We start from the raw sequence: 21,699 nt of genomic DNA on the forward strand, positions 1-21,699 counted from the left end.
CTGAGCAGAAGTGCCCTCCTTTATCCTTGAGTAGTCCTATCTTTCCCTAGTTAACCTCTTTATTTTTAATGTATGTACAGAATGCCCAAGGATTCTATTTAACCTTACTTGGCAAGGTCATTTCATGGCCTCTTCTTGCTCTCCTCATTCCCTGCTTGAGTTCTTCCTGTACTCTTTATATTTCTCATGGGCCCTGTCCAATTTTAGCTTCCTAAAACATAGATTTGGTTTTTTTTTTCTTTTTTTTTATTTGATGAAATTCTCAACCTCCCTCATTACCAAAGAGTCCGTTACCTTACGAGCCTCGTCCTTTCTCTACTGCTGATCTAGAAAGCTCATGTTCCAGTAAGGAGTGAGTACTATTGCACCACAAGAGCTCTCCTAATTACCCAGGCCTTGGTTACTTTAAGCAACCTTTTGGACATGAGATGATGCATCTCTGGCACAGGTGAGAATTCAGCCAAGACTTTCTGGCTTAGAGGTATGGGCTCCTCCATTGTGCCACAAGAGCTCTAAAATACATTTTGTTTTGTGGTGGACCCACCAACAAATCCCCAAACTAATGAACTAAACAAATGAACACTCTTGGTGGCAAATCCCAGCTCTCTCTTTGATTCACGTAGGACTTGAACCTAGGCCTTCTGACTCACAAGCACACTACCATTTCTCCACACGAGTCAGCTTTTTTTTTTAGGGAATGCTTTCATGCACAACTGAACACTTTTTTTTTTTCCCCCTACAACGACCTTTTTGTTCTAATACCCAGAAGTGTTATTACACACAATCGACTGGCGCTTTTCCACCACCAAATCACTGGTGATTCTTCTTCACTTGTTATCGGAAGTGTTTCCAATTAATCAATTTATGTGCAAAGCCTGGTAAGGTCAATGCAAAACCACCAGTGTGATGGAGAAAGCCAAGTGAGAAGGAGGTGATTAATCCATAATTGAGTTAGATGAGGAAATTAGGCACTGTACTCCTCAGAGACCCACTTTTCTCTACTGCAAGAGTATTGGTGGAAACTGCATGCTGCCTCTTAAAGACAGCACCAGCTGTCTTTATTTTTATGTATCTATCTCCGAATCGCCCTTTTCGGAGATATCACTGCACATCTTTGGAGCTGGTGAGACTTGAACCTTGGTCTCTTGGTGCCACAAGAACCCCAAGACCCAATTCTTAAAAATTCCATTGAGCACCACCTGGACTGAATCAACTCTGGAGATATCTGGTTTAGCATTAGGGGTGGTAATGTCACTTATGAACCCAGATTTCAAGTTTCATAGAGATAATTATGGTACAATGGTAGTGTCCCTACTTCTGAGCCAGGACACCTAGTTCAACTCCCACCTGCTCACATCTCTGAACTGGTTGATTTGAAAATATTATCTGACTTACCCATAAATGGTCCTGCTGTGGTGTTGTTCTACTTGTCTGTAATGCAAATTTGGATGTATCCCAATTTCCTTTGCAATACTGAGACCATTGAAGTTGTTCGATACCATAAAGTACTTCAAAAGTCAAAACTATCAATTGTTATATTTTCTAACAAAAATGTCTTCTGAGCAAAGCATAAATGAAGCAAAATTAGCAAGAATTAGATGAGCTATTCATGCAACTGACCAAAACCGCATTCAAAGAAGATACAATTCTGCTTTAAGTAAAAGACACAAAAATTGAATAAAGTTTTGTCAGAATTGTTATTTTTACTAAAATGACATCTATCTTTTGCAAGTGTTCTTTAATATGAAAGGCAAGTTACTTTGAATGAAATGTACTCAATGTTTTGCTTCTAAATAAAACCATGTAATTTGAGAGAGAAATGTAATTTGAAGGTACCACATGATATAATAGGGAATTAACTAAAAAATCCACATTTTGAAAGTTTTCATGTTATCAAATAGAATTTGAACTTAGTTTTTCTTGCAGTGCCATTTTACCAATACTCTTGTTTCAAGGCATTATAAATCCTTCATATTATTTGGGAAGTGCCTAGTTTGTGGGAAAAATGGACTAAATTACAAATCTGGAATTGTGTTGTTGCAGGCTTTCAAACAGTGATGTCAATGTCAAGTCAACAGCAGAGCTATCAGGGCTTGGTTACTGTTCAGCCTCAAAATCAAAATGTTGTGAGTGGCCAACATAGCAATGTGGGCAGTCAGATGCAAAGCATGATGATTCAGTATCCTTCAATGCAGTCCTATCAGGTATGTCACTTTTAAGTAATTTTTATTTGCCTATCTTGTCATCACTTCAGGAAATAGTAAAGTTTGAAGGTAATGGTAAATATAGATGATTTTTGTTCAAAGTACCATTATGTGTCCCAGGCCTCAACCAGTTGTTTTACTGAGGATGGCTAATCTTTTTGGTTTAAAATAATCAGCTGTGTTACTAACCTCACATTCCATCCTAGTTGCTCCACTAACATATCCCGATGCAGTTCAGTTGGAAATAGCAGGTGCCATAACATCACTGCAGTCTGTTAGCTTTCCTAAAGTCAATGCATGCTCGCTAATCACATTATAGAATAGAGAACCTGCGCCCCCACGAACACTCTCTCCCCTCCCCACTCCAGTCTGGTGTCATTCTTGGATTTGGGTTGTTTGCAACAGTTGACAGTCACTTTGCAGTTAAGCTGTTAAATATTCCCTGAAATTGAAAGGTTTTAAAAAATCAGTTCTCTTGAGTGTGATACCAGCAATGCAATACCCCTAGATTCCTGTGAAAATGTGATCGTGAGCTATGTTTTGAACTCCTCCAGTCCGTACAGTGAAGATGTTTCCACAGTACTAGTAGGTAGAAAGTTCCAGGATTTTGTGCCGGTGATTTTATCTTCATCAAATGGTGTGCATCTTCTTGGAAAATGTTCCCAGACATGCCTTGGCAATTTGTTGCAAGAACAGTGTCACTTGTCTATGTTACAGACAGGACACATTGATCTGTGATGAAAATGGAGCGCTAACCAAGCAGATGATTATGTCCTGCATAATGTGAAGCCCTCTCAGTATTATGATTAGATTAGATTCCCTATAGTGTGGAAACAGGCCCTTCAGCCCAACCAGTCCACACTGACCCTCTGAAGAGTAACCCACGCAGATCCATTTCCCTAACACTATAGGCAATTTTAACATGGCCAATTCACCTGACCTGCACATCTTTGGATTGTGGGAGGAAACTGGAGGAAACCCACGCAGACACTGGGAGAATGTGCAAACTCCACACAGACAGTTGCCCGAGGCTGGAATTGAACCTGGGACCCTGGTGCGAAGAGGCAGCAGGGCTAATCACTGTGCAACCGTGCCACCCTCAATTGATGGAATCCAAGAAAGGTTATTCAATGGCACTCTGCTATTACTTGTTGGTAGAGAGATTTTAAAGAATAAGGGATGAGTCCAGTTGTCAGATTACATAATCTCTGATCTGTTCAAGTAGCCGATACATTATTATGTCTTGTTTAATTCGTTTCGTTTTCAAATGTGATCCATAATATATTGATTGTGTGGTAAACCTAGCAGTGATAATGTTATTTAATATCAAAAGAATGTGAGTATACTCTTTTAAAGTTGGAAAAGTTCATTGACTGATACTTGATTTTACAAAAATTGTCCTCGCTATTACTTGTTATCTAATAAACTTAGCTAACATATAAAATGCTTTTAAAAACTTGAATTATTTATTGATACTGGAATAATTTTTTTGGTTTTTGCTTTCAACGCTATCTGCAAAGCTGCAAGTTATCTTTCTTCTTACATGTTTAAAATTCAGATGTCGTTAACTCCAGGCTCCCAAGGCGTGGGTCAACAGTCTTATCAGCCAATTCTAATCCCAGGTCATTCAAACCAAGGTCCTTTACCTTCTGCAGGAATGCCAGTCTATTACAGTGTTATCCCACCAACTCAACAAAATAGTATGAGGTCAGTATCTTTGAAATATTTCAAACTGTTCACTTTCATTTTCATGAATGGATGATTTTTCGTTTTATTTCATTCCTGATTGTATCTGACCTTTCGTGTGTTTTAATATCAATAGTTCAGTCCTAATCTCAAGAATTTTAGGGAAGGTTAAATTCAAGTTTTGGGTGCTGGGGGGCAATACAAAGACTACAAAGAAAATTACAGCACAAAAACAGACCCTTCAACCCTCCAAGCCTGCATCAGTTCAGATCCTCCATCTAAACCTGTCACCTATTTTCCAAGGATCTGTATCCCTCTGCTCCCGGCCCATTCATGTATCTGTCTAGATACATTTTAAATGACGCTATCCTGTTCGCCTCTACCACCTCTGCATAAAGAACTTTCCACTTAAACCTTTCCCCTCTCACCTTGAACTCATGAGTACTTGAGCCCCCCACTCTGGGGGAGGGGGGAAGCTTCTTGCTATCCATTCTGTCCACACCTCTCATGATTTTGTGGACTTCAATCAGGTACCCCCTCAACCTCCTGTACGCCCCCTCCAAAGCATCCACATCCTTTTTAGTAATGTGACAGCCAGTACTGTACGCAGTATTTCAAATGTGGCTGAAGTAAAGTCCTATACAACTGTAATGTGACCTGCCAACTCTTGTACTCAATACCTCCGTCTGATGAAGGAAAGCATGCCATATGCCTATTTGACCACTCTTATCGTTCTGCGTTGCCAACTTGAGGGTATAATGAACCTGAACACTCAGATCTCTCTGTGCATCAATTTTCAGCAGGGCTTTTCAATTTACCATATGGTTCACTCTAGAATTGGATCTTCCAAAATGCTTCACTTCGCAATTGCTCAGATTGAACTCCCATCTTCCATTTCTCCACCCAACTCTCCAATCTGTCTATATTCTGCTGCATCCTCTGACAGTCCCCTTCACTATCTGCCACCCCACAAATTTTAGTGTCACCTGCAAACTTGCCAATCAGACTATCTATATGTTTCCTCCTGATTATTTATGAATATCACAAACAACAGTAGTCCAAACATGGATCCCTATGGAACACCACTGGTCGCAGTCCTCCATTTTGAGAAATTCCCTTCCACTACTACTGTCTCTTTTTACCCAGCCAGTTCTCTATCCATCTAGTTCATACACCCTGGACCCCATGTGACTTCACTTTCTCCATCAGCCTACCATGGGAAACCTTATCAAACGCCTTACTGAAGTCCATGTACAAGACATCTCCAGCCCTTTCTTCATCAATCAACTTTGTCACTTCCTCAAAGAAATGTTGAAGATGTGTTGAAATCTAATTTGTTAGTTCTTATGTTTGCTTAATTTCCCTTTTGTTCGGTTCCCTTCGGTCTTTTGTTCCCTTGTTAATAGCAACTAACTTGGATCTACTGCATCCCTTACTACATAAAGGTTCCAATGATGCAACAACACCAATCTATTTGCATTCCAAATAGCAGAAGCAGCATGCAATAGATAGCTAAAGCAGTTCCACAACCAAAAGATCAGACCTCATCACTGCAGTTTTGTCATAGCTGGTTGTCATTGGTAGTCGACAATTCAACAACTAACCAGAGGTAAAGGCTCCATAACTGTTCCCATTCTGAATGGTATGTGACTTCAGCATATTAGTGTGAAAGACAATGCTGAAGTATTGTGGCAGTACTCAACCAGAAGTGCAAATTGGATTATCCATCTCAGCTTTCTCCTCAGGTCTTCAATATCATTGAAGCTAATCAATTCAATTAACTACATGTGATATCAAGACAAACCAGAAGATGTTGGCTACTGCAAATGTTGTGCGTCATGACAACATTCTAACAATAGTACTGAAATCTTATGCACCAGAACGTCATACACACCTAGCCAAGCTATTCCAGCACATCTACAACACTGACATCCATCCAACTGTGGAAAATTGTCCAGATATGTCCCAAGTTCAGATTACAGGACAAATTCGACTTGGCCAATTACCATACTATCAGCCTACTCTTGATGACCAGTAAAGTGATGAAATGGATCATAAACAGTGCCAGCAAGTACTAAATATGATTAGAAATGACCTCTCACTTAGGCCAAGGGCCACTCGGCTCCCAACCACATTGCAGCCTTTGTCCAAACATGGACAAAAATGCTCAACTGCAGAAATGAGATGAGCAAGTATGGAACCAAGGTGCCCTAGCAAATTTGCAGTCAGTGAAAATGGAGGTGGGCAAAGGGGAGTGGAATCTTTCCACTGGTCATGATTGTTGGTGGTCAGTCACCTCAGCCTCAGGAGTTTACTGCAGGAATTTATCTGGATAGTGCCAGAGGCCCAATCGTCATTTTATTCATTACTGACCTTGTTCACTGATTGCACATAGTTCAGCACCACAGCTTCACTGAAGCAGTCCATGTACCCATGTGCGGCAATATCTGTACAATATTCAGACTTGGGCTAAGTAGCAAGTAACATTAATGACCGACAACTGGAAGGCAATGGTATTTCTAACAATAGAGAATCTAATTATCACTCATTGATGTTCAATGGCATTGCCGTCGCCAAATCCCCCATTTTAACACTTTGGAGTTATCATTGGTCCAGTTCAGTTTCCGGTCAGTCATGCTGATACTGTGACTACAAAAGCAGTTCAGAATATTGCTGTGAATAGCTCACCACTTGTCTCCTCAATGACTGTTGCCCATCTTCAAGGCACAAGTCAGGAGTTTGATGGAATACTCTAATCTTGTTGGAGCTGTACTTAACCAGGCAACAATCCGAAACTTGGTGATGAAGGACAAAGTAGCTCACATAGTTGACCCTCCATCCAACACCTTCATTTCAACATTAGCTCCCTGAGCCACCAATGTACAGTATAGTGTGTGTCATCTCTGCAAGATGTGGTGTAATACCTCACCAAGGCTCCTTTAACAGTTCTTTTCCAAGAAGAGGATAAGGGCAGCAGATGACTCTGAGCATCAAAGTCTTCAAAATCTTTCCCAAGCCATCCACTGTCCTGAGGTAGAACTATAAAGCTTGTTCCTTCTATGCCCCTGGGTCAAATCCTACAATTTCCTAACTAACAGCTCTGTGTTCTCTTACATGCCAAGGACTGTAGTGGTTCAAGACAGCAGCTCACCACCACATTCTCCATAGCAATTTAAAAAAAAATAAAAACTTTGTGTGCTAATGGAATAAAAAAAGGCAGGCAAAACTGGCATCTCTATGAATTCTTAGAGTTTTAACCACTTGTCATTTATTGCTTTTAATCAAAGTTCACACTGCTTTTTCATTGCTGAATATGATTATTGTCTATCCAAATCTCCTATTATGTATATCCTATTTAGGAACTGAATTGAATGCCTCTCCACTGAATGTACAAAACAGTAAATGAAATTAACGTATTATTAAAGTATTATGATTCCACTGCCCTTGTTGTGATTTACTCAGGATTCAAGATGTTTTCCTTCAGATACAAACTGTGAAGAACCATTACCTTCCTGTTAGAACCTTAATTTAGCACTGTTTTTGTTTAAGACAGATTGTTTCTCCTTTTTCACACTTTATGTTCCAACTTATGAGGACATGCATAATGCCATCTTTTGTCCTTCAATTTTCAATATAGATTGAAATTTGATTCTGAGCAAGGTGTTTCTGAACTTCAGATCACTGACTGAAATGTCCTATGCTGAAATTCCAATTGAAAATCCCACTTAAATCCCACATCCTCACTTCAACTCCAGTTTAGCCCTGAGGTGATTTCACTGCAATGATTTCTGACCATTTATACAAGGAGCAGTCACATTGCTATTTAAATGAAAGTTTAGGTTTGTTCTAAGTACCATGTTTTGGGATTGCCAGTTAGTTTCATCAAATTTAAATATGTTGTTAGCAATGAGGTCCTGCACATTTTTCCTTGCACCTTGTTTTGATGCTACATTTTTCACTTCAGACCAGCTGTTTTTCACAACTGTCAGTTCCAGGATTTCTGTGGAATGTCTTGTTGCTATGATTATGACTTCAAAATGCCTCATACTTGGTATTTTATTTCTGTTAAAATAGATTGCACCTGATCAAAGTGGAAAACAATTACATTTGGCATTAAAAGATCTGCAAAGTGTAACAAAGAAAAGTTAACTTTTATACTTTGAACAGAGTGGAGCTAGTTCTTTTGATCCAAATCTAGATTAGTTTTAATACAAAGTATACATTGTCTCTCTTTTTAAAGTTCATCAGTAGGTTATCTGCAACCTCCAGGAACCGATCAGATGCAATTCCCTCGGCCATCTTCCCCATGCAATTCTCAACAGCTACAAAGCCAACAGTGTGCAGGTGAGCAAATTAACTTTGTACTTCAGATTACATTTCTATATTTAATAAATTAAATCTAGTGGTGTTAATTTTTTTAAATTTCCTTTTACACCAAATAAAAATGATGAATTTCTGTCTTGAACTTGATGTCCTAATCCCTGCTGAAATTAGATGTTCAAATTTTGAAGCCCAAGGACACAACAGGATTAGGAAAATTAACTGGTAAATCTAACAAGCTGTCAAACATTTGAAAATGCACCTCTTCTCATGTTTGTGTGGTGTTTTTTTAAAAATTAATAATACCATTCGTCATGAGCTTGTAAAAGCTAATTAGTGTTTGACAAATTTATTACAGTTCTTTGAGGATGGAATGTGCACAGTGGATAAAGGGAAACTAGTAGAAATGTATGTTTGGATTTCCAAAATATTCAGTAAGATGCCAGATAAAAGATTACCTCTCAAGATCATGAGTGTGGTATACTAGTACAAAGAGGATTGGTTAACAGAAAAGAGGTAATTGGGATAAATGGATCATTTTCAAGTTAGCAAATTAATGGAATACTGTAGGTATCAGTTCTGGGATCTCAAGTATTTAGAATGTGTATACGAATGATTTGGATGAAAGGATAGATTGTATTATAGATCTCTTTCCTGATAAGACAAAAAATAAGTTGGAAAGCAAATTATGAGGAGAATATATAGAGTCTGCAAAAGAATAGAGATAACTGTCAAAAGTTAACAAGTAAAGTAATTTTAGAAAGCTTGAGATTGTCTATTTGGCAGGAAGAATAGAAAAAGGCATTGTTATATTTGAATCACAACAAGACAAATGATAATCTGGCCTTTATTGCATGTTGCAAAGTCTTGCTGCAGTTCGACAAAACATTTGATGAGAGTATTGTGTGTAGTTTTCGTCTCCTTGTATAAGGAAGGAAATACTTGCATTGGAAGCAGTCAAGAGAATGTTCATCAGACTGATTCTTGGGGTGAAAGGTATGACTTACAAGGAAAGATTAAGCAAGTTAGGACAGGTGTTTAGAACAATGTGGGGTGACCTTTCTGAAATATATAAGATTCTGGACCTTTAATGGAGCATTTCCTGGAAGGATGTTTCCCTTGTAGGTGAAGTCTAAAACTGGAGGGTACAATTTAAAAATTAGGGTTTCCATTCAAAATTGATAAAGGAGGAATTTCTTCACTAAAGCTTATCAGTCTGTAGAATTGTTTTCCTCAGTGAGTGGTGGAGGCTGTGTCATTGAATACATTCAAATCTACATTAGATTTCTATCAACAGGGAAATTAAAGATAATGGAACATAGCCAGCAAGTGAATGTCAGGTCACACTTGGGTCTGCTGTGAACACATGATAAAACAGGCTGGATGAGCCATTTTAGCCCTTTTTTTTAAAATTAGATTCCCTACAGTATGGACACAGGCCCTTCAGCCCAACAAGTCCAGATGATCTGTTCTAATGATCTTACACAATACACATGTTCTCCATGTTATTAGAATTTGGACTTTGCTGGGATTTTCATAGAGACTTTGCTTATAAATTTGAATGCATTCAAATTTGTTATGTTATTAGAGAAGAATTGATGCACTTCACATACTACTGTGTGCTTTGGTAGAGTCTGAACTCACTCAAAAGCTGAACTTGATTTTTTTTTTAACTCCCAATGTAGGATGCCACGAGAGATCAGTTAAGACCAACACAAATCATTATATTGATGAAGTACACCCTGCTGCCAATTAAAATTTGAAAATTGAACCAAGTGCAGCACTTAACTCTGCCAGTGATCATAAATGGAATTATATTTACAAATGTGAATATCTAAGTGTTTTCAAACTCTTAAAAACAAAAATAATAAGCTTATCAGAATCCTCATCATTAGTTCAGCAACATGAGCTCAAAATAACAGCAGTTGCAGTGACAAGGTTGAAAATCCCATGATATAATCTAAGCAACATTGCAGTCTATCATCCTTAACTGAGTTCACTTTAGTATAATGTTTAACTCCACTTCAGAATGATAATTTTAAGTGTGACAATACGTTTTTTTTTAAAGACCGTTTAAGCTTATCAAATGGTTGTTGTCTGTTCCAAATTTAAGTCTGCAACTTTGTCAATATGTGTAAGCATTTTTAGCAATTCTTTATATGCTGAGTTGATTCAGATGGATCAATGTTTCAGCTGTTTTTGTCAGCTGTTTTATCTATACAATAATAGGTATATATAAATGGACTGTAGTTGCTTCTTGAGAACTTGTTTCATGAAATTGGCTGGACATTGCTGTATTATCTCTCCTTTTAGACTGAGTTCTGAGTTTTTAATCACTTATTTTCTATTTAACTTTCACTTGAATCTTTTGACTACCTTTGGAGGCTGGATCCTCAATCAATCTTCCTCTGTAACTAATTCAAAAATGTTAAGTCATTTCTGACTGTTTATATTTGAGTTTTAAATCTATCCAGAAAGATGTTGTCTATTTCACAAAAATCATTAAAAATATAAGATACACTGACTAATATTTCCTGGCTTTTATGATCAACTTATGAAGGATCCTTTTGGTCCTTGATGTGCTGTTAAGTCTGGCAGTAATGCACATTTGTGCTGCTACTGTTATCATTACCTGTGAAAGGCCTTTGTCCAAAATTTATCAAAGGCTGCCCTTGGTCACTTCAGTCTAACTGGCAGATATGAATCACCTTCTTGTTTTTCTCTCTTGGTTCATAAACTGTTTGAAATGTGGGCAAAATAATTTCTTTTAGTTCCTGTGTTGCTGTGGTTTGTACCTAATTAATTCACAAGAACTTGCTTTTTAAGAATTGCCTCGTCTCATATTAAATTGATTTTTAATCTTGTCCTATTTTGTTTTTTTCACTTGTGATAATATTGCAAATTTTCTTCAAGGGGTCGCAATCAAAACTTTCAAGTATCTCAGTCCCTTCAGTTTACATGTAAAAGTTTTCTTCATATTTTGGAAATGACAGTACACAATTATTAGTTTTCCTGACATTCTGAGTAAAGCATAATGGGATTGGTTCTGGGTACACCAAATCTTAACATCTTGCAAAAAGAAATTTAGCATGACAAAACCTAACTCTCCGGTCCACCATCTTTCCTTGGTCAAATCTTCACTGCCTCAGTGTTGCTGGTCTCTTTGTTTGATATTCAGTTCTAGATGTGCTGTAATTTGCTGCAATTAACAATTCATCCTTTGTTGTTAGCCATAGCTACAACTCCAGCCCCTCCCCATCAAATTCAACCTCTGTTAGTCCTACAAGTCTTCCAGAACTCCACATTTTTTTAGTTCTGGTCTATTGTGCAACTCCATTCCCTTACTATTGAAAAACCATGCCATGATCTGTTTAAGTCTAAATTGCACTTATCATTTACCAAAGCTCCTCTGTCTTTCCATGTTTTTCCTTAAGTTCCTACTTAAAATTTACTTCTTTGACCTAGCCCTCTTTAGCTCAATATCATTTGTATTCAATTAGACTGTCAATCTTCAACATGTACTGCACAAAAGAGGCCATTCGGCCCATTGTTTCTATACTGGTGCAACAAACATTTGATTAGATTAGATTACTTAGTGTGGAAACAGGTCCTTCGGCCCAACAAGTCCACACCGACCCGCCGAAGTGCAACCCACACAGACCCATTCCCCTACATTTACCCCTTCACCTAACACTATGGGCAATTTAGCATGGCCAATTCACCTAACCTGCACATTTTTGGACTGTGGGAGGAAACCGGAGCACCCGGAGGAAACCCACATCTGCCTACCTTAATCCTGTTTTGCAGCTTTTAGCCTATAACCTTAGAGTTGATGGATGTAATTGAACATCTAAATACTAGTTAAATGTTAGAAAAACTTCTGACTCAGTTACCCTTTCTGGAAGTGAGTTCCAGACACACTCTCAACTTTCTGAATGATTAACAATTCTCCTTAGTTCGTCTCCTAGCCTTTACCATTTACATTACATCTGTGCCCTCGATTACTAACCCTTCTATTAATGGAAAAAGTGCTTTCCTATTCACCCTAACCTTGCCCCTTGTATTCTTATGCACCTGTATCAGGTCCCCCCTCAGCTTTCACTGCTCGAAGGGAAACACACCCAGCTCAGACATTCCAGCCTGAACAGCATTTTGGTAAGCTTCCTCTGTGCCCCCTTTTGTGCAATATCTCGTCCTTCTTTGTGTGTTGACCAGGCTGTGTGCAAAACTCCAGTTGTGGCATAACCGGCATTTTACACAGTTCCAGCATAACCTCCTTGCTCTTGTATTCTGTACCTCAACTAAGAAAGAGATATTCCTTATTAACTATTCCTCCACTATATAACCATATTCTTCAACTAGCTTATTTATTTGCCCTGCCACCTTCAGGAATCTGGATATGTGCAACACTTGTATCTTCAGTACTTTCCAGAATTCTACCCTTCATAGTATGATGCCTTGCTTTGTCAGCCTTCCCCAAATGCATTACCGCACACTTGCTGGGTTGAATTCCACTTTCCACTGCTCTGCTCATTTGGCCAGTTTGTTCATATCCTTATTTGAGGTTTTATAGCTATCCTCTCAATTTACCACCCTACCAACTTGCAACTGCAAACGTTTTGATCATACATTTATATCAAGTCATTGATATACACCACAAAAAGCATGAGTCCCAGTATCTCTCACTGCTGCTGAAAACAAACTTCGTCTTAGAAACATCCCTTGACAAGCACTGTCTGCTTCCTGCATGTCCACTAATTTTAGATCAAAAGTACCACTTCTCCTTGCATCCTGTGGGTTCTCACTTTTTTTGACCAGTCTGCTATAAAGGACCTTGTTAAAAGCTTTAAGATCAATGTATACCACATTACATGTGTTTCCTTCATCAAATGGTGAGGTGATTGCACAGTGGTATTATAACTAGTCTAGTAATCTGGAGACCCAGATAACGATCTGGGTTTGAATCTTACCGTGGCAGATTGTCGAGTTGAGTTCATTTAAAAATATGGAATTTAAACGTCTAATGGTGACCATAAAACCATTGTCATAGATTCAAGTCCTTTAGGGAAGGAAACTACCATCTTCCATGGTTTGGCCTACATGTGACTCCAGATCCACAGCAATGTGGTTGACTCTCAACTGCCCTCTCTAATTAAGAGTGAGCAATGAATGCTGGTTTAGCCAGTGACACACACATCCTGTTATGAGTTTAAAAAATATTTTTCTGGTTACTTTCTCAAAAAAAGTTTGATCAAACGTGTCAAACACAATGTTCCCTTGAAAAATTTATGCTGACTATCCCTGATGATGTATATTCTATCCGTCCAAATTATTTCTGATGATTTCCCCAAGACCAAAGTTAGACTGACTAGCCTATAATTCCCTGACCAATCCCTTTCATTTTTTTTTAATACTAGATAACATGAGCTGTCTTTCTCCAGCTGTGGTCTGACAGGAGTTGAAAATTACTGCCGGAGCCCCTGATATTTCTTCCTTTGACTTGCTTGCCTGGCTGTTGAGTATTTCATTAGGCTTTCTGATTTATCCAGTTTTTAAAGCTGCTGAACCCACTAGTACCTCCCCTCTGTTAGTTTGTCTTAATAATTCACAGTCCTCCATCCTGACTTCTGTACTTGCATTGTCCTTTTCCATTGTGAAGATAGAGAGCGTTCATTAGGACTGAGCCTGCACGTCCTGGATCCAAACACAAGTTACTTCTATGGTCCCGAATGGATCCTACTCTTTACCTAGTTATCCTCTTGTTCTTTATATACATTTTTAGATTTAAACGTCCTGTGAAGCTGCTTGGGATGCCATCCTAAACAGTTTTTATAAATTGAAAATTATTGCTGTTATCATTAATATCAATGCATTCAATACTTATCATTAACTCTTAATTAACTAGTGAAGGAATATCGCTGCCAAATATGAGAGGAAAACATAAAATGGCACAAAAAGGCAGTCATTCTGGGTTGAGAATCATTAAGCTTAGTATTTGGCATCTAGTTAGACATTTCTGAACATGTGTATCATTGCCAGATGGAAAATCTATTTGACATCAGCAATTCTCCAGCACCACTGAGAATTGTGGGCACCTCACCATTCACTTAAACGAGAAGCAAAACACAATTCATCCTGCCAAGGAGAAGCACTGGTCAGCAATACTACAGTTCCCAATCTCAGCTTGATTGATTTGAAGAATGAGTTCCTTGGACATAGGATATGCTTCCTTAAGCAATTGTTCACACTTCATTGAATTTGATTGAACATCGTTGCTGTTTCCACAAGGAGACAGACTTAACTTCCACAACCGAGCAAATTGTTAACTTGTTCCATCAGAATTTTTAATTGGAAATGGGCTTGTTTGAGAAGAAGAAAAATCCAGGCTCTATGATTTGAAACAACCAGGTCCTGTGGCTATATACTGTGGAAGTAAGAGACCATCTGCAGCATTGCTGATCTGCAACATGATGACAACATTTTTTGTGTGCATGTTAGGCAGGTGATTTTCCACAGAACCACTCAAGCTAGTCTTTACTCCCATGGTGTCTGGAGGATGCAGACCATTTCAAAGAATGAAAACTCTAGAAGGTAGGAAATCGATTAAAATCTGATGTCTGAGTAATTGTTTCGCCAAATGTCTTTCATTATTTTGCAAATAGACTCAGACAAAAATAACGGCTTTAGATTTAAGCGAACTGATAAATTTGGTATTCGCATTAAAGAAGTCAGGAAATAAAATTGTTTAAATTGCTGCTTATACATCTTTAGACAATTTTGGAAAAGTTTTTACGCATTGATCCTCCTCCCTCCTTTTTTATGGAAATGTTGACTGCTGGAATATTTTTCATGGATCCCAATTTTATATAGAATATGCAACACCAAGAAGGTATTTCGTCCATGCTAATGTTAATGCTCTGAAAATAGCTGTTTACGCCCCCTTCTTTTCATCCTACCAGCATAACCTTTATTCCTTTCTCATTTGTTTATCTAGATTTGCCTTGATCAGTGCTATTTGCCTCAATTGCTTCTGGTAACTATTGTAGTTATTAATTAGGTCAGATATGTCTCTGATTTACTTACTGGATTTATAATTGCTTGTATTCAACTTTTAGCCTTCATTTTGGTCTGCCATAAAGTTGGAAATTTTTTTTTTATCTCTAACTGATCAAACCTTTCCGTAAGTCTAAAACCTCTATCAGCTGTCACCTTATCCCTGATTGATATAATTTCCACATGCGTTTACGAGTTGTGTCAATACTGACTCATGAGTGAAGCTACTCAGTAAGCTTGTCAACACATGACTTAGCAGGGATTATACTTAATATTCACTGATCTGAAAACTATTTATTTCTTACTGAGATTGTAATTGGATTGTTAGTGAAAAAACTTACACCGGTCAGTTGTGGGGAAGTATGTATTCACTCTTTACACTGATAATTGTTTGTTTTAGGATGCCTGGCAAAAACTGCCAGTCACAGATAATCATCAGATGGACTATATTATTAATTGTCAACAACAAAGATCGCATTGGCCGCAGATTTCAACAAATTTTTGTGCAACTAAAATCTCAGCAGCTTTTTATGACTCATATATGCTGGATCATGGTTTAGGGATAGCGAGTTGGCATTTTAGCACGGAGATGAGAAGTTTCTTCACCCTGGGTGGTGAGTCTGTGGGCTTCTCTGCAAAAGAAAGGGGTTGAGACCAAACAGTTGTTTTCAAGAACACGTTAGATATATTACCTGGGTCTAAAGTCATCAAAGGGCACGGAGTTGGATGATGAACTATAATTGTATTGAATAGCAGAGCAGGCTCAAAGCGTGAATCTGAGTTGAACAGAGTTGAAAAGCACAGCAGGTCAGCCAGCATCCAAGGAGCAGGAGAGTCAACATTTTGGGCATAAGCCCTTTATCAGGATTGTCAGGAAGGGCTGAATGGCCTACTTATCTAATGTTCTGTTTCTATGCTGTTCAACATGTTTTTGGAACTCCTAAAATCTGATGCTTGTCTTGCAAGCATTCATACTGACATGTGTCAGTTGCCCAGTGGTCTGCTGCTGACTAACTTCCTGATAGAATAGTAAGCAAGATGTCTTGAAGGTCCACTTTCTTCAGGATCATGGTTGCCTTTGTAAGTGCAGAATCAACTTGTTTCTCTAAATCATGAACAAAGTAGAGAAGGTAGATATGATTCTAAAGGCTGCATTCTCTCATTTGGTTATGTTGAATCTTGAAAACTAATAACAGGTCAAACTGACTTCTTGGTTATGAAGATATAGAGTCATAGAGATGTACAGCTTCGGTCTAACTTATCCATGCCGACCAAATCTAGTCCCATCAGCCAGCAACCAGCCCAGATCTCTCCAAACCCTTGCATTTCATATCCAGATGCCTTTTTAAATGTTGCAATTGTACTAGCCTCCACCACTTCCTCTGGCGGTTCATTCCATACATGTACCAGTCCTCTAGGTCTCTTTACATCTTTTCTCCTCTCACCCTAAACCTATGCCCTTTAGTTCTGAACTCCCCATCCCAGGGAAAATACTTTGTCTATTTATCTTATCCATGCCCCTGATTTTATAAACCTCAATTAGGTCACCCCTCAGCCGGCGCTACAGGGAAAAAAGTCCCAGCCTATTCAACCTCTTCCTATAGCTCAAATCCTCCAACTGGCAACATTTTTGTAAATCTTTTCTGAACCCTTTCCAGTTTCACATCTTTCCGATAGGAAGGAGACCAGAATTGCACACAATATTCCAACAGTGGCCTAACCAATGTCCGGTCCAGCCGTAACATGACCTCCCAACTCTTGTACACAATACTCCGGCCAATAAACGAAAGCATACCAAATGCCTCCTTCACTATCCTATCTACCTGCAACTCTACTTTCAAGGAGCTATGAACCTGCGCTCCAAGGTCTTATTGTTCACCACACTCCCCAGGACCTCACTGTTAAGTGTATAAGTCCTGCTAAGGTTTGTTTTCCCAAAATGCAGCACTTTACATTTATCTGAATTAAATTCCATCTGCCACTTCTCAGCCCATTGGCTCATCCGATCAAGATCCTGTTGTAATCTGAGATAACCTTCTTCATTGTCCCCTATACCTCCAATTATGATGTAATCTGCAAATTTATGAACTATACCTCTTATACTCAAATCCAAATCACTTATATAAAAGATGAAAAGTAGTGAACCCAACACAGATCCTTTGACAGAAAAATTTTGTAAACTGTTTTTGTGTTATACTTGATCCCAAACAAATTGGTGAATTGTACTTTAATAAGTATGGACTTCCTTTCCAATTCTGCACCAGTCATTTACCACTAATTCTGTTGTTGTTATCAGGGTCAAGTATTTATAATTTTGCTCCTCTTAATGTCTTTTAGGTTTTTTTCTGCTGGTTACTGATCAGTGTGTGTCATGGTTCATATTGTGGTTGATCTGCAAAATACTTGTACCATTAAAACTTAAAGTACGTCTAGATTTGCTTCTCTCACTTGCTGTTTCTATTTCATAAAGTATTTGCATGCAAGCTTGGTAAAAGGAAATGATTCGTATACTAAGGAACAAAAAATTGAGAACAGAATCCTCCTGATAATGTGAAGAAAGGTGGTAAAAGTTTTGAAGAGATTTTCAAGGGAAAAACTCTCTTCTAAGTCCAATTGGTAGAATTACCTTGTTAAATACCAATTGTGTCTAATGCCTCTGTGCACCTAAAGATATCAAAGTTAAATGTTCTCGATTTGTGTGATGTTTGTTCTGTTCGTTGAAACATTCAACTCACTGAAGCCACAAGAAGGTGGCATTAGATCAGCTGCATGTCTTATGACATGCCTAACTCTCTCTCTCTCTCTCTCTCTCTCTCTCTCTCTCTCTCTCTCTCTCTCTCTCTCTCTCTCTCTCTCTCTGTTGAAGTTAGGAAAATTTGGAAGCGTGCAGTAGATTTTTATTTATTTTAAAAGCAATATTTACCTGAAGCAAGCCATGCTTATAATTAACAGGAAAATCTGTTTAGAAACAGTGTTTCCACCGACTGGAACAGAGAATTTCCAGTTGGATGTGAAATAGATTTTTATTGAATAGTGATTTGTTTGTTTGTTCCATAAGGCATAAATGTCAATGCCATGTAATAAAATGTAGTTTGTTTATTCCATCGAAATAATTATATCACATAACGCCGCATATTTGCTTTGAACTGGAGCTCCACAAGCGTAACCTTGAAGTTGGGATATATTTCCTAAACTGCAATTGCTGTATCTCTGTCACTTACCTCCCTACACCTGAAAAAGCATATTTGAACTTTGTCTTTCTGAACTGAGCCATAAAGTTCAAATATGCTTTTTCAACAGTCATCTTGACTTTCCATGCCATGTCCAAAGATTATGTACACTTACGTCAACAGATCTGTTCCTACATCCATCTATGTTATCAATATTGGCTCCCTCATTCTTCCTACCAAAATGAATCACATTTCTATGGATTAAACTGCATCTGCCCTGTCTCTTCAGATTTCACCTATTTCTTCCTGAAGTAGATCATTATCCTCCTTGCTCTTCACTATCTTACTGAATTGCATGCCATTTGTAAACTTTGAAATGATGTCCTACATATCCAATTTTATATCCAATATTAAAACTGAACTAGTCTTATTACGGAGGACAAAACTGTAAACTTTCACTCTGAAAACAATCTTCTACAAGTATTTTCCATTTTTGGATTTGTCACCCATTCTATCTCCAAACTATCAGCTTATCATGAATAATTATCTACATTTCAATTTAGGAGAATTGTAAATCAAACTGATTTTCATGTTTCAGATCAGAGATTAATTACTGTTTGGTCAAAGCATTTTGCAGATTTTAATGTACTCAAAAGTCAGGCATTTGAAGAAATGCATAGAAATGTCCGATGGTATGCTGTGTGTGTTTTGGAGTGAACACAACTTCAGAAAATGATTTAGATGATGTAACAATGTGTTGTCATGTCGCTTATGTATATTGATAGAATTAGTCAAATTCAATTTTCATTAACAACTTATTTTTCCATCTAGTATACTGAATGTAGAATATCATTTCTTTTTCCATGAGAATTAGCAATGAGTAGTTTTTTTTTCCTATATGTCTCTTGACTCAAGTATCCAACTTTCCAGACGGCAAGGTGGCTCAGTGGTTAGCACTGTTGCCTCACAGTGCCAGGGACCCAGGTTCAACTCCTGCCTTGGGAGACTGGCTGTGTGGAGTTTGCACATTCTTCCAGTGTCTGCATGGGTTTCCTCCGAGTGCTCTGGTTTCCTCTCACAATCCAGAGGTGTGCAGGTCAGGTGAATTGGCCATGCTAAATTGCCCGCAGTGTTAGGTGCATTAGTCAGGGGTAAATATAGGGTATGGTAATGTTTTTGGGTGGGTTACTCTTCAGAGGGTCAGTGTGGACTGGTTAAACCCTGGCTCAAGCATTGTGCTTCAGGAAGAATACTGTGGCCTTTGGAAAGGGTTGCAGAGGCAATTTTATCAAATAGTTTGAAGGATACAGAGTTCCAGTTCTGTGAGAGAACCTGGGACAGTTGAAAATGTTCGGAGTAGGTTCAATAGAAATGTTCCAAATTTATGAAGTATTCTTGTGGAGTAAATGAAAAACTGGTTTCAAGACGCAGAGTCAGATTTGGCATTGATTTGAAATATTAGTAAAAGAACTAGAGGTGGAATGAAAGGGTTCATTTTGCTCAACATCGAAAGTTGTTGAAGCAGATTAAATTATAAATTTTTAAAAAACAACTGAATGTGAATTGAATAATGGAAGGTGTTTTAGGGCTACGGAGAAAAGGGAGGGAATGAGATCATTTGGCTCGTTCTTGCCACTTTCGGTGCTTTGTTATTCCATACTTTGAAATGCAACCTGAAGAATTGAATGGAATACTCTGTAGCACTGGAATAATAAATGTATCATTACAGCTGCTATGACTTCACCGTGAACAGTGCTACGTACTGTCTGTTTACCTCTTGCTCTTTGTTGCATTTCATGTCAGATTTCATTTACTCTTTCTGGTAACATTTCAAAGTTCTCAAAGTGCAATCAAACTCGAACAAAGCACAAGTTGATGCAAATGTCAATCATATTATGGCAATAATCAACCAAATACACAAGAGGAAACTAATGCAGTTTCAAAGGCTATGAAATGTTTTTCCTGTCATGTTCTCAAAACCCCTTAACTATGCTTATAAATTTATACTTAAGTTACTCTCCCCAGCTAACCTTGGCAATTTTAAGAAAACAGACAGGCTCAGCAATGTGAACGTCCTGCCAAATTTAATAAGAGGTGATCTTTGATTTTCTTCAATTCTTGCCTGATGTATGCCAGATGGGCTAATTGGGTACTTCATTTGAGAGCTACCAGCGTCTTTCGGTCCATTCCAAAAACCAGATGAAACATGAACCATCTGAAGACATCACTAGGCATTTTGCTGCCAGTTTTCAAAACCATTGGAAAATCTGTAGACAGGTAAATAAGACACCAGGTTTAAATTTAAAAATATTTAATTAATGCAAGGTTTGTGAAAGTTTGTAGATCAGATCGAGGTTTAGGGTGTAGGTTTGACATCCAGATGTTTCATTACCTGGACTTCACTTGGAGGTCATCACTGATGATGTTACCTAGCCAGGTAATGAAATGTCTGGATATCAAACCTACAGCTCAGTGAGCAAACCTACACCCTAAATATTTAAATAAATTTTCTGCCTCTCAGAAAAAGGCAGTTGTGAGCCAATGTTATAAACATTGCGGTAAGTGCTTTGAGTTGAATTTTCATTTTCAAACATTCAGCCCTGATCTCCTCATCAAGGGGGTTTAATAGCATGGTCCTTTTGAGTCTGCACTCAACAGTGTTAAGGAATAAGATAAAATTAGGCAAGAAGTTGCTCAAGAACTGTGCTGAAGCTGTGAAGGTACTTTAAAGTATGGATGCAATGTTAAAAGAGCATGCACAGACTGATTTTACCGATAGGAGAGGGTAAAGTCGAAGCCTCTTTGCGTTGTAACTGATTTATGGTTTGAAGAGATTTTGTGACTAGGGATGCTGCAGAATGGTTATTGAATGGTCTGATGTTCGGACCAAGGAAAACTGCCAGCGATTCCAGGTTAGAGAAGAGAAAGTTGAGGAAGAAAGAAAAGGGAAGGAAAAATGAAGTTTAAGGCCCATGAAGGGGGTTTAGGTGATTTTGATGGAATCTTTGCCTTTTTTGAAGTTGCAGAGACATGGAATTGTAAATTGGATACTGATATCTTTAATTAGAGAGATGTGGAGATAGGTATCGATATTTTTAATGTTTTGAATGAGCCAGAAAAAGGTTTGCTAAGTAGGGGTGCTGCAGCAGATGTTGGAGTAACTGAGCTGCATGTGTGTTCTATGTAAATGGCAAAATAACCCATATTGGCAGTAAGGGGTTGAATGCTAGTGCAGTCATGAAGATCAGCATACGTCGTGAGGGAGA

General features: G+C 38.2%; 1 protein-coding gene across 13 annotated transcripts in view; it reads left to right on the top strand.

The window, feature by feature from the left end:
* LOC140482350 (R3H domain-containing protein 1-like) overlaps positions 1–21,699 on the top strand; it is a 168,992-nt gene that overhangs the window by 109,087 nt on the left and 38,206 nt on the right. For 11 of the 13 annotated variants that reach the window (XM_072579677.1, XM_072579680.1, XM_072579676.1 and 8 more), the window contains 3 exons: positions 2,044–2,204; positions 3,763–3,911; positions 8,131–8,234. In XM_072579677.1, coding sequence (XP_072435778.1) covers positions 2,044–2,204; positions 3,763–3,911; positions 8,131–8,234 — 414 coding nt within the window. Of the gene's footprint in view, positions 1–2,043; positions 2,205–3,762; positions 3,912–8,130; positions 8,235–12,293; positions 12,465–14,708; positions 14,802–21,699 lie in introns of those variants that run through there. The other 2 variants (XM_072579690.1, XM_072579689.1) reach the window with 2 other exon arrangements.

The sequence above is a fragment of the Chiloscyllium punctatum genome, chromosome 10, assembly GCF_047496795.1.
Source record: "Chiloscyllium punctatum isolate Juve2018m chromosome 10, sChiPun1.3, whole genome shotgun sequence".
Lineage (NCBI taxonomy): Eukaryota > Metazoa > Chordata > Chondrichthyes > Orectolobiformes > Hemiscylliidae > Chiloscyllium > Chiloscyllium punctatum.